The sequence below is a fragment of the Anolis sagrei genome, chromosome 4 (genome assembly GCF_037176765.1).
Source record: "Anolis sagrei isolate rAnoSag1 chromosome 4, rAnoSag1.mat, whole genome shotgun sequence".
NCBI lineage: Eukaryota > Metazoa > Chordata > Lepidosauria > Squamata > Dactyloidae > Anolis > Anolis sagrei.
In genome coordinates, this window is record NC_090024.1 from 228408179 (window position 1) to 228421555 (window position 13377).

At 43.3% G+C, this 13377-nt stretch overlaps 1 protein-coding gene across 1 annotated transcript in view; it reads right to left on the minus strand.

The window, feature by feature from the left end:
- Window positions 1–2090, minus strand: part of APCDD1L (APC down-regulated 1 like) — a 51746-nt gene extending 49656 nt beyond the window's left edge. Inside the window, exon 1 of the mRNA XM_060772045.2 lies at window positions 1541–2090. Within this exon, the coding sequence (XP_060628028.2) occupies window positions 1541–1991 (451 nt within the window). The 5' untranslated portion in view covers window positions 1992–2090. The remainder of the gene's footprint in view (window positions 1–1540) is intronic.
- Window positions 2091–13377: the final 11287 nt, after the last annotated feature.

The following is a 13377-nucleotide window of genomic DNA, read 5'->3' on the forward strand; positions in this document are numbered from 1 at the left end:
TGCTGAGAGTGCCTTGGACTGCGAGAAGATCCAACCAGTCCATCCTCCAGGAAATAAAGCCCGACTGCTCACTGGAGGGAAAGATACTAGAAACAAAGTTGAAGTACTTTGGCCACATCATGAGGAGACAGGAAAGCCTAGAGAAGACAATTATGCTGGGGAAAGTGGAAGGCAAAAGGAAGAGGGGCCGACCAAGGGCAAGATGGATGGATGGCATCCTTGAAGTGACTGGACTGACCTTGAGGGAGCTGGGGGTGGTAACGGCCGACAGGGAGCTCTGGCGTGGGCTGGTCCATGAGGTCACGAAGAGTCGGAGACGACTGAACGAATGAACAACAACATTTTCATTCATTGGATAAAATTTGGCACAAATACCTGGTAAGTCCAAATTTCAATATTGGTGGGGTTGGGGGGATTGATTTTGTAATTTGGGAGTTGTAGTTGCTGGGATTTATAGTTCACCTATAATCAAAAATCATCCCAAACTCTACCATGGATGGAATTGAACCAAACTTGGAACGCAGAACTCCCATGACCAACAGAAAATACTGGAAGGGTTTGGTGGGCATTGACCTTGAGTTTGGGAGTTGTAGTTCCCCTACATTCATAGAGCACTGTGGACTCAAACAATGATGGATCCGGACCAAACTTGGAATGAATACTCGGTATGCCCAAGTGTGAACACAAGTGGTGTTTGGGGAAAATAGAGCTTGACATTTGGGAGTTGTAGTTGCTGAGATTTATAGTTCTGAATCAGGACAAAGTTTGGCACGAATCCTCAATATGCCCTAATGTGAACACTGCTGGAGTTTGGGGAAAATAGACCTTGGAACCTGGGAGTTGTTGTGCTGGGATTGATAATAAACCTATAATCAAAAATCATTCTGAACTCCACCAAGGATGGAATTGAACCAAACTTGGAACAGAGTATTCTTAAGACCAACAGAAAATACTGGAAGGGTTTGGTGGGCATTGACCTTGAGTTTGGGAGTTGTAGTTCACCTACATCCAGAGAGCACTGTGGACTCAAATGATGGATCAGGATGAAGTTTGGCACGAATCCTCAATATGCCCAGATGTGAACACTGGTGGAGTTTGGGGGAAATAGACCTTGACATTTGGAAGTTGGAGTTGCTGGGATTTATAGTTCTGGATCAGGACAAAGTTTGGCACGAGTCCTGAATATGCCCAAATGTGAACAGTGGTGGAGTTTGGGGGAAATAGAGCTTGGAGTTGCTGGGATTTATAGTTCACCTACATTCAAAGAGCATTCTGACCCCCACTAACGATAGAATTGGGCCAAACTTCCCACACAGAATCCCCATGACCAAGAGAAAATACAGTGCTTTTCTGGTCGTCTTTGGCGACCCTCTCATACCCCTTCGAGCCCCCCCCCCCCCACAAGTGGTCCCGAGCCCCAGGTTGAGAAACACTGCTCTAGACCCTCCGCCGCCGGTATTATGCCGCACCTCTCCAAAATAACAACAACAACATGAAGAAGAACAACAACAACAGGAGTAATTCAATCCCAATCTCTTACCTACGAGAAGCCCAACGAGGCACCAGGATGGGAGCATGGCACACTCCGATGCGACGCCGAGATCCTGGAAGGAAGCAGAGGAGCAGAAGCGGTGTGGAAGCGATCTACTGGGCTGACTCTCCTTCCATGTGCCAACTTCCCAAAGGGGAGGAAGCCCGAGCTGGGAGTCCTGTCCCCTGCTGCTGGGGCAAGAGGGGCGCAAGTGGGTGGCTTTCTCGCGTGGCTCCTGCCAGGGAGAGGGAAGCCCAGCGTGCCTGCGAGGCTCCTGCTTCTTCTTCTTTTGCTGCTGCTGCTGCTTCTTCTTGTCGGGGAATGTGCCTGGGGTTGCTCTTGGTGGCTTGGCTGGATGGAGCTTGCTTGGGGGCAGCTCGCAGGTTCCCTCGCCAGAAGAGGAGGAGACTCCCGATTGGAAGGGAGAGGAGGGGGTGAAGGAGAGCAAGAGGAGGCACATGGAGCAGCACACATTCACCACACAGCCCTCCTCCTCCTCCTCCTCCTCCTCCTTGGCTGCGTCTCCACTGCAGAATGAAGGGAGCTGTAGCTTGACAAGGACTTTAGTCTCCTCTGGCCAAGAGAGTTGCTGCCTCAGCAAAAACACAGAATCATAGAGTTGGAAGAGACCTCGTGGCCCCATCCAGTCCAACCCCCTGCCAAGAAACAGGACAATCGCATTCAAAGCAGCCCCGACAGATGACCACCCAGCCTCTGCTTAAAAGCCTCCAAAGAAGGGCTAGTTAGTATCCAGCTGCATTAAATCACTACTGACCTATAAGTCATGAATTCGAAGCCAGCCCAGGTCGGAGTGAGCTCCCGACCTTTAATAGTCTAGCTTGCTGTTGACCTATGCAGCCCGAAAGACACATCTGTCAAGTGGGAAATTTAGGTAACGCTTTAGGTAATAGTATGAAAGCTGGGGCTGGAAGCTCTGAGCGTTACGCTGTTTCCGCTTCGCTCCTTTAGGAGTGCTGTTTGCGCAACACAGAACGGGACACAGATTTTATAGAAGGAATGTAAGAGTTCTGTAATGGTAAAACCCTAACCTGAGCCCTAACCCTTACCCCAGGGGTCCTCAAACTAAAGCCCGGGGGCCAGATGCGGCCCTCCAAGGTCATTTACCCGGCCCTCGCTCAAGGTCAACCTAAGTCTGAAACGACTAGAAAGCACATAACAACAACAACAACAACAATCCTATCTCATCAACCAAAAGCAGGCCCACATTTCCTATTGAAATACTAATAAGTTTATATTTGTAAACATTGTTCCTCATTTTAATTATTGTATTGTTTTTAAGTGTTTTTTGCACTACAAATAAGATATGTGCAGCATGCATAGGAAGTCATGTGTTTTTTCCCCCAAATTATAATCTGGCCCTCCAACACTTTGAGGGACTGTGACCTGGCCCTCTGTTTAAAATGTTTGTGGACCCCTGCCTTACCCTAACCCTAAGTCTAACCATTAACCCTAATCCTAACCCTAATCCTAACCCAAACCCTAAACTTTACCCTAACCCCTAACCCTAATCCTAACTCTAATCCTAACCCTACCCCAAACCCTAAACCGTACCCTAAACCTTATCCTAACCCTCCCCTCCTTTCTATCCTTCCACCAAATGCAACAATGAAGTATATTCCCGCCCTCAGTATGCCACTCTCCCTTTCCCTTTTTCACAACCGCCACTGCAGAATGAGCATAACTCTCAGAGCTTCCAGGCCCAGCTATCATACTATCACCCCGCTTTATGCGGGGAGGCTAATTTAACTAATTTAGGACACCATAAAAACCTTCCAGCAGCATGCATAAGAATGAGGAAGTACTCCATCAAGGACTCGGTGTCACAAGTGGACAGTGAAGAGGCAGCTCCCCCTGTGGCCGGAATCGAGCATACCCTCATGAAACTGAAAAGCTGGAATGTTAAAATCTGGCCACTTGGAGTGTCTCTGCTGTCACAGTAAGAATGTCCTCCGTTGGGCATGTGGCAGAGCTCAGGTTGCATTGTAGTAGGTGGTCTGCAGTTGGCTCTTCTCCGCACTCACACTTTGTAGCCCATTTCTTAAGGTTGGCTCTGCATCTCATGGTTCCAGAGTGCAGCCTGTTCAGTGCCTTCCGAGTTGCCTAGTCTTCTGTGTGGCCAGGAGGGAATTTCTCATCTGGTCTCAGCCACTGATTGAGGTACCAGGTTTTAACCTGCCACTTTTTTGGACTCTCACTTGCTGAGGTGTTCCTGTGACTGTCTCTGTAGATCTTAGGAAGCTCTTTCTTGATTTAAGGCATTGGCGTGCTGGCTGATATCTAAACAGAGGATGGGCCGGAAATGTCATAACCTTGGTTCTTTCACTACAGACTGCGCCTTCCCGAAGGGTGTCAGGTGGTGCAATACCAGCTAAACATTATAATTTCTCCAGCGGCGTTGGGTGTAGACATCCTGTAATAATGCGGCATGTCTCATTAATAGCCACATCCACTGTTTTAACATGGTGAGATATATTCCACACTGGGCATGAGACATGACAGGAACCTCCCTGCAGGATAGTAACACATCCAAGCATCCCCTGGGCAACATCTTTGTAGATGACTGATTCTCTCACACCAGAAGCGACTTGCAGTATGCAACCAAACAAACAAGCAGACTTGCAGAATGCTGCTGGAGCATGGCCATACAGCCCGAAAAACTCACAGCAACCCAATTGATTTATTGACAGTGCATTCAATCATCACAACTTTAAAAAGTTTCTTTTTTTGGACAGACCTCTGAAGGTCCCCATTAGCAGTGGCCATTACAATTAAAAACTACATAATGTGGGTGAAAAGAGAAGTTAGAATTGCACTCTCTCTTTCTCTTTACAAAACACAACCGTCTTAGACATTTCAAAACTCAATACATCATATTCATGTCCATGGTGCATTCACCAATATTAGATAAGCTTTCCCTCTGATAACCTACTCTCTGAAGGGTAATATTCAGTATGTCCATCCTGTTCAGCATTTCATTGTCATAAGCTAGACTTGCAAGTTCTGGTATTCGTAATCACAATTGTGGCACCATTAGCAATATCACAAAAACCCACCTTAAAAGAGAGCAAATGGACCAACCAAAGGAACTGAATATATTATTTTGTACAATAGCTTCCTAAAACCCACCTTTGAAGTCAGAGGAACTGGATATATCTTTTGCACAATAGTTTTACATGCATTATACCATCATGTTACGTATAGAAGCTGACTGGACTGGCTGTTGACACTTCCTTCAATGTTGGGAGTGGGACAGTTTCCCTCTGCCATAGTGGAAGGCAACTGTCTAGTTTAGGAAGTGGAGTAGAGCCCATATGGCACACATAGTTCTGTCTTCCAATGGAAGGGAAGGACAGAGAACAACTGGAAAGCTGCTACAAGTATCTTCTGGCCTTCTCACCTAAGACATTGTTCTACCTGATGGCTGCCTCAGGCCTGGTAAGTATAGGCAATATTCTCAAGAATACTGCCTATGCCACATATCTCAATCTGATCAGCCAGACTGACGTTTAGAATTTTAGCCTGCTTAGCAAAACTTGGTATATCCAATCTATGCTAAAATTTCCAAGTCTGTACATAGTGATTAAGGTTGCAAAGGTGGGGGAATTCCCATACTTATGTGTGCTTTTCCCGGGGCAGCTTTGGAACCAGATGATCATGCAATTAGGTCTCAAAAAGCAGGCTACACTTTTTTCTTTTCCTATTATTATATGGATTAACTGCACGTATAATTCAGATATCCCCTAATGCAGTGGTTCCCAACCTTTGGCCCTCCAGTTACTTTGGACTTCAACTCCCAGAAATTCCAGCCAGCTGTTTGGAATTGTGGGAGATGAAGGCACCTGGAAGACCAAAGGTAGGGAACCAGTACTCTAATGCACTCTGGGAAATCTACATGGCTTTGGGTTACTGTGAGTTTTCCAGGCTGTATGGCCATGTTCCAGAAGCATTCTCTCCTGATGTTTTGCCCACATTTGTGGCAGGGAACCTCAGTGGTTGTGAGGTTTGTTGGAAACTAGGCAAGTGGGGTTTATATATCTGTGGAATAATGTCTAAGGTGGGAGAAAGCACTCTTGTCTGCTTGAGGCAAGTGTGAATGTTGCAGTTGGCCACCTTGATTAGCATTGAATGACCTTGCAGCTTCAAAGCCTGGCAGAATCCTTTGTTGGTAGGTGTTAGCTGGCCCTGAGTGTTTCATGCCTGGAATTCCCCTGTTTATTTATTGTCCCAATTTCAAAGTTTTTTAAATACTGGTAGCCAGAATTTGGTCATTTTCATGGTTTCCTCCTTTCTGTTGAAACTGTCCACATGCTTGTGGATTTCAATGGCTTTTCTGTGTAGTTTCACATGGTGGTTGTTAGAGTGATCCAGCACTTCTCTACTCTCAAATAATATGCTGATTCATCAAATAATATTTGATGAATCAAATAATAATTTGATTCATCAGGTATTCTGCTATGGCTGACTTATCTGGTTGAGTTAGTCTACAGTGCCTTTTATGTTCCTTGATTCGTGTTTGGGCAATGCTGTGTTTGGTGGTCCCTATGTAGACTTGACCACAGCTGCATGGTATACGGTAGACTTCTGCAGAGGTGAGAGGATCCCTCTTGCCCTTTGCCGAACGTAGCATTTGTTGAATTTTCTTAGTGGGTGTGTAGATAGTTTGTAGGTTGTGTTTCTTCATCAGATTCCCTATGCAGTTAAGTAATTCTTTTGATGTATGGTATGAACACTTTTCCTCCGGGTGGATCTTTGTCTTTACTCTCATGGCTTGTTCTTGGTCTTACAGCTCTTCTGATGTCTGTGGTGGAGTATCTGTTGGGGAATCTGAGCTGTTAGGCTCAAAGTAACCCTCAGTTGGGGGTGATTCTGCCATAAATATAGCAGAGTACCGACGTAAACTTCATAACCAGCAGAAGCTTACATGTGGTGAGCTAGAATAAGCTTCTACTCCATAGGATGGCACAGGATTGCAGATTCGGAACTTTAATTTAAAAATATTTATTGCAGTAAAAGAAATACATTCTTTATAGAAAAGGTCTTGGAGCTAACTAGCTTACTCTTTTAAGAAAGGTAAAAGGTAAAAAGTCATAAAGGTCCATGCTGATACATTTTTCCTAGAGAGAGGCAAAATGTGTCCTTACTGGAAGGAAGGAAGGAAGGAAGGAAGGAAGAAAGGCAGAAGAAAGTGGAAAATTGTAAATGGCCAGATGGCCAGCCCAGGGCAATAAAACTTAAAGAGGAAGTTCCCTCACAGAATTCATTGGCTATATCATCAAAGGGTGGTGGTGGTGGTGGTGGTGGTGGTGGGGGGGGGGGGGGAGACAGTGGCTAGCAGGAGGAGGAAAAACAAACTCCTTTTTGGGAAACATGCATAGAAAAGTGGAGAAAGCCCTCAGCTTAGCCCTGTTTCTAGCCTAGCTGTGAACTGCCCTGAGTCCTCTTCAGGGTTGAGATGGGAGGTATACAAATATCGCAAATAAATAAATAGCTACTCATTGAGGACTGGAAACTTGATGACACAAGAGACTTGTGCAGTCCAGGGATGAAAGCCAACAATATCCATTGGCCTGTTTAGGTGGTTCAGTTCACCTTGGAGGAGGTGGCGTTCACAGATTCTTGTACATGACTTTGTTCCTCTCTGAGTTGTCCTCTCAACAACCCTTTTACGTCAGTCAGACTGAAAAATATTGATTGATTGTTTTAAGATTATCAGTTCAATCAATCTTCTGGGGATGTTGTTGTTGTTTTGTCTTAATGAACACTTGAACCTTAATCTCTTAAATCCCAGTCCAGCATCTCACCACAACACCAATCATGGCCAGATCTTTCAGAAGCACCATTTATAAAACTAAGAAGTTAATTGGAGTCAAGCTGAAAGCAAGCACATTCTCAAGTGGAAATTGGGATTCATGTGAGCCTTTCAGCTGAGCATCACTATATCTAAGCGTCCTGCTTTGGCTTGGAAGCCAGCCAGTTGGACCATTGGGAAGCCCTTCTCCTGCTTGGCTTTTCTTCCCCTGCATACCTTTCCCACCAGGACCGCTTTGAGAAACCGCTATTGAAAAGTGTGGTATCACCCATGAAATGCATTTCTGAAGCCAGCCAACCAACCAATGAAGTTTTCTATCAGCAACATGGACTGCAGGGTAGTGTTTTATTTTTTCTTCATTCATCCACTGGTGTTTCTGTGGCTGTTTCCCAGGGAACAAGTGTATGGCAGAGCTTGGTCAATGCCAGCTTCTCCTCCCCTTTGATTTTTTTCTGAAGTCTACAGCTGGCTTCCCGAAAATGCAAGAGGCCAGAAGGCATCTTGGCAAAAAGTCCCAGCATTACTCAAAGAGTATGACGATTGCTGAAGTAATAGGCTGTATATTTCATTACTGACACTCGAAAGTTAGGCAGGGAGAAGAAAGCTGGAAGCCTGATTTTCTCTCTCTTAACCTTGTTCAGCAATGTGTTTGGGGAGCAATTGAGCTGAAAACAGGTCTGGCTCAGGGTGTTTCTTTCCAGTTTAATCACTTCGGGGCTAGAATACTATTAGCATCTTATGCATGGGCAACTTCCCTTAGAGCATTAGATTGATACGGTATGTTTAGCTTAGAGAAAAGAAAGCTAAGAAGTGACATGACAGACATGCTTAAATATTTGCAAGGATGTCACAGCGAGGAGGGAGCAGAGCTGTTGTCTGCTGCCCTAGAAACCAGGATACAATGAAGCAATGGATTCAAATTGCAGGAAAAGACATTCCATATAAACTTTAGGAAGAATCTCCTGCTGGTAAGAATTGATCGGCAGTAGAATATGCTTCTTTGGAGCATGGTAGTATCTCCCTCTCTGGAAGTTTTTAAGCAGAGGCTGGATGGCCACCTGTCAGGAGTGATTTGGTTGTGTGTTCCTGCATGGCAGGGGGTGGGGGGTGGACTCAATCCTTGTAGTCTCTTCCCCCTCTTTGATTCTATGATTCAATTTATATTGTGTTCAAGGGCTGAGGGACCAGAGTTGTACAAGCAGATCTTGTGTGCATAGAGATATATACTGAAATGAACACCCTCATGCAGGAGCAAATGCAACTACAGGCACATATCTGGTCATGCATTCAGCTGCACAAAGTTGCCATTGAACATGTGCTACATAGCACAATGTATAAGTTAACATGTGTAGATGTACATTATATAATGCCAGTCTAGGTTATTTGTCCAAGTTCTGTTCTATGAATCTATTTCAGAGAGGTTCTGGTTTTGCTATTTTAATATTTTATATTAATATTACCCATTCCCTGCCACACGTTGCTGTTGCCGACATGAGGGTTCTGTGTGGGAGATTTGGCCCAATTCTATCATTGATGGGGTTCAGAATGCTCTGTGATTGTAGGTGAACTATAAATCCCTGCAACTACAACTCCCAAATGTCAAGATTCTATTTTCCCCAAACTTCACCAGTGTTCACATTTGGGCATATTGAGTATTCATGTAGAGTTTGGTCCAGATCCATCATTGTTTGAGTCCACAGTGATCTCTGGATGTAGGTGAACTACAACTCCAAAACGAAAGGACACTGCCCACCAAACCCTTCCAGTATTTTCTGTTGGTCAGGGGAGAGCTGTGTGCCAAGTTTGGTTCAATTCCATCATTGGTGGGGTTCAGAATGCTCTTTGATTGTAGGTGAACTATAAATCCCAGCAACTACAACTCCCAAATGACAAAATCATTTTTTTGAGTGAAGGGCATACATTGGGTTGTTAGGTGTCTTGTGTCCAAATTTGGTGTCAATTTGTCCAGTGGTTTTTGAGTTCCGTTAATCCCACAAATGAACATTACATTTTTATTTATATAGATGTTTTAATTCCATGTTTAAATGTGTAGATGTTGTTGTTTCTCTATTTAATATGGTTTCATTTAATTTATACCTATATGTTACAGTTGATTTTATACTAGTGTGTGTGTGTGTATATGTGTGTGTATATATATGTGTGTGTGTGTGTGTGTGTGTGTGTGTGTTTTATGGCATTGAATTTTTGCTGTGAATTTATTGGAAACCGCTTTGAGTCCTGCTAGGAAGAAAAGCAGTATGCAAATGAAGTAAATAAAATAAATAAATAAATAAATAGATTGAGAGTGACACTGTCACCCAGTTAGTGCACTTATACACTTTAGCGTATGGAGAGGTGGAGGACTAGGACAATTTAAACCACTGGAATGCTAACTAATCCATTTGTATTATATGGCTGCTATGATACATCTTTAACGAAACACCTGTGCCAACCATTTTTAATGTAATATTTCTTAATTGGCTTTTAGGGTGTATATTGTGATGTTTATTCATGTTTTCATTTTTTTTATGTCTTCGTGGATTGCTCTCATTTTATTTTATTTCAATGCTCAATTCTTTAGTTGTAAGTTTATTGTTGTTACTGTCCATTATCCTGTATTATTTTGATATGTTTGTACCCATTTTGGTACAGGGAGAGAGGGCAGTCTAGAAAAAATGTTTAATTGTTGTTGTTATTGTTATTATTAAGTATTTGCCCATGTAGGAATCCACAGATAAAGCCACCTCCCTTCTTGGCCATGTGGGAACTCAGGCAAAGGGCAGTAAAATCTACACTTAATTAGCAGTAAAAAAACAAAACATCTAACTTCTCTTGGGATTCAGCTCGTCTGAAACTGCAGGGCACAGAACATGGAACTTTGTAAGAAGACTGTGTATTATTACATCTGGAAAAAACCTTTAGGTTCTGTGTCAGTAAAGCTTGCCAGTCATCATCCAAATTTAAAATAATAGTTTTAAATTTTTTATTGTGCACTGTTTTTATGCTTTTAGATATATTGTGATGTTTTTCTTTGTTTTATTGGTGTATGTATTTTTATATGGCATCGAATTGTGCCAACTTGTTCGCCGCCCTGAGTCGCCTCCGGGCTGATACGGGCGGGGTAGAAATGGAGTAAATAAATAAATATCTTCATTGGAGGTCGAAACTGCAAAATTATTTATTTATTTACAGCTTTTATATTCTGCCCTTCTCACAGGGTGGATTACAGGGTACACATATATGGCAAACATTCAATGCCAATTTTTGACATACAAACATATACAGACATAGACAGAGGCTATTTAACTTTTTTTCTGGCCGCCAGGGGAGCTGTCGCTTTTATCGTCCATCTGCGACACTGATGAAGCACTTCCGCATTCCCGCATGCTTCCCTGCTGGAATGCTTTGCTGGAGTCTTCTTTATGGCCTCATAAATCAGTTAATTTAGCCTCCCCACACTTTAAGGTGGTACCTTATTTTCCTACTTGACAGATGCAACTGTCTTTCGGGTTGCAAAGGTCGACAACAGGCTACACACAATTGGTTGGAAACCCACTCCAACCCGGGCTGGCTTCGAACTCATGACCTTTTTGGTCAGAGTGATCTTAATGCAGCTGACACTCAGCCAGCTGCGCCACAATCCCGGTGAAGTTAAGTCCCAATCCATAGTTCCCTGATATTTATATTGCGAATGTTGCCTCTTCTGACTCTAAGATTCTATTATTATTATTATTGCGACGGCAGGAAACTTTCCCTGCTGTTGTCATGTTGTTCCTGCCAAAATAGCATTTCTTTTTGTAAAAGAAGTAATGCCAATAACTCCCCCTTTAACTGGGGTATACCTTTATTTATTTATTCATCACAGTAGAGAAAAAAACACTTAAAATCTGGATTTGTAATTTAGTGAGGCTGTTAAAGGCGGCTCCTCTAAACTACAAACCCTAGAATTCTGTAGGAGGCAGAAACCGGATTTTAAGTGGATTTTTTTCTCTAGTGTGATGAGGCTCTTAGACTGCCCAATACAATATTAACATTAAGCCCAGTCTCCTTGCAGCAGAGGCAAGAGGACACCGCTCAGGCTCTTCCTCTGCTCTTATGAAGCCTCTTATGAACTGACTTCCTGTGGGTTTCAACTAGCAAACAATATTAACTATGGCAAGAGTCATGCTGAATGTAGTTGGTAAACCACACAAGGATGGTTGACTGGAAATATGTGCAATGCTTTGGAAGGAACCAATGCATTCCAGTGGTATTTGGTGTTATTATTTTTTCTGCCATTTCACCAAGACGCTTCCAGTTGGTTTGTTCTGACCTTGGTAATGGGTTGGCAACACTTACATGACCCGTTCTGCCAATAAATTACCACTGAGCTGAATTGAGGTTGACATTTGGATGAGAGACATGTGGAAACTCCCCTGCTGTTTGGCCTCTTTCAGGATCCCACATTAAGCTTCATCCTGATTGACGTCACTTTTGATGGGCACAGAGAACTAGACAGAAGATTTGAGCCTGCACTCTCTTTTCCTTGCTTTCCTTGCAAATTAGCCGCTTTTGAGAAAGAAATGATTGAGAGTTCAGCTGTCACCAGAGGTAGACATGACATTAAATGGCTTCATTCTCAGAAAATCAAAATAAGGAAAGAGGCATGGATGTGTGCCCTCATTTATACCACATATTGGCAACGGGCAAGAAACACAATGTTGACTAAAGGTAGACTTGAAACGTTTTTCTGCCGTTCAAATAAAGAAAAACATGAAGCATCATTATTCATGGTCTGAATGTTCTGCTAAAGAGATGAGAGAGGGAAGCCAAGATATAATGGCTCTGATAGTTTAATACTCATTCCACTGTCTCAGCTGCAACTTGAGGTTAGGAGTTCTTTTGGAGCTGACAAAACAGACAGGGCTTCTAAATGTGACAAATCGATCCAGACATGCTCTAAAAGGAAGCATTCTATCGGAAGGCTTTCCTGTCTTTGTGGCTGGCGCCAGATTTGGGGGTGCCCTTTGTGCTTCCTGCCTGGTTGGGTCCCTTGATTGTGGTACCCTCTCCTCCCCTAACCTTAATGGGCTAGAACAAGCAAAGGGGAAAAAGGGGGCCAGCCCAGCCAAGAAGCTTCATCTCATTCTGTTTTCTCAAGTTTGGTCTCTAAATTTTCCACTGACAGGCTCAGTACTCATGGTTAAATTTAGTATTTTAAAGTTCACTTTGGATTTAAAGCTTTTTTTTTTACTAAACAGAAATAATTACAGATTTTTCTCCATTTTTAAGATGAGAAGCTTTTTGTGGATGCATTTTCAGACATATGCATTTTCTACACAGTCTTCCATGTTTCCCGGTTCACATTTTTTAGATGGGTACATGTTTTCAAACTTCACCTTCCCTCAAGATGAATGCAAAACCTGAGAATGTACACAGTTCAGATTGTACAAGCAGTGCCCATGTTACAACATGATAGGTTCTGTAGGTTTGTTCTTAAGTTGAGTTTGTTTGCAAGTCGGAACAGATACATTTTAAGGATAACTCTCTCTCTCTCTCTCTCTCTCTCTCTATATATATATATATATAGGTAAAGATTATGGTTAGGGAAATGGAGATGAGGGAAATGGAAATGAGCATCACCCTCAGAGTTGGACACAACTAGAAATGGAGATGAGCAGCACCCTCAGAGCAGGACATTCAGTCTAGTTGTGTCCAACTCTGAGGATGGTGCTCATCTCCATTTCTAAACCCAAGAGCTGACATTGTCTATAGACTCCTCCAAGGTAATGTGGCCAGCATGACTGCATGGACCGCTGTTACCTTCCTGCTGAAGTGGTACCTATTGATCTACTCACATTTGCATGTTTTTGAACTGCTAGGTTGACTGAAGCTGGGGCTAACAGCGGTAGCTCATTGCACTCCCTGGATTCGAACCACCAACCCTTCAATCCTATAAATGCTTTGGATAGCATAGGGAAGGGTCAACATCCCAGTGGTATTTGTTTTGCTGTCTGTGCTCCTGTTCAGAAGATTT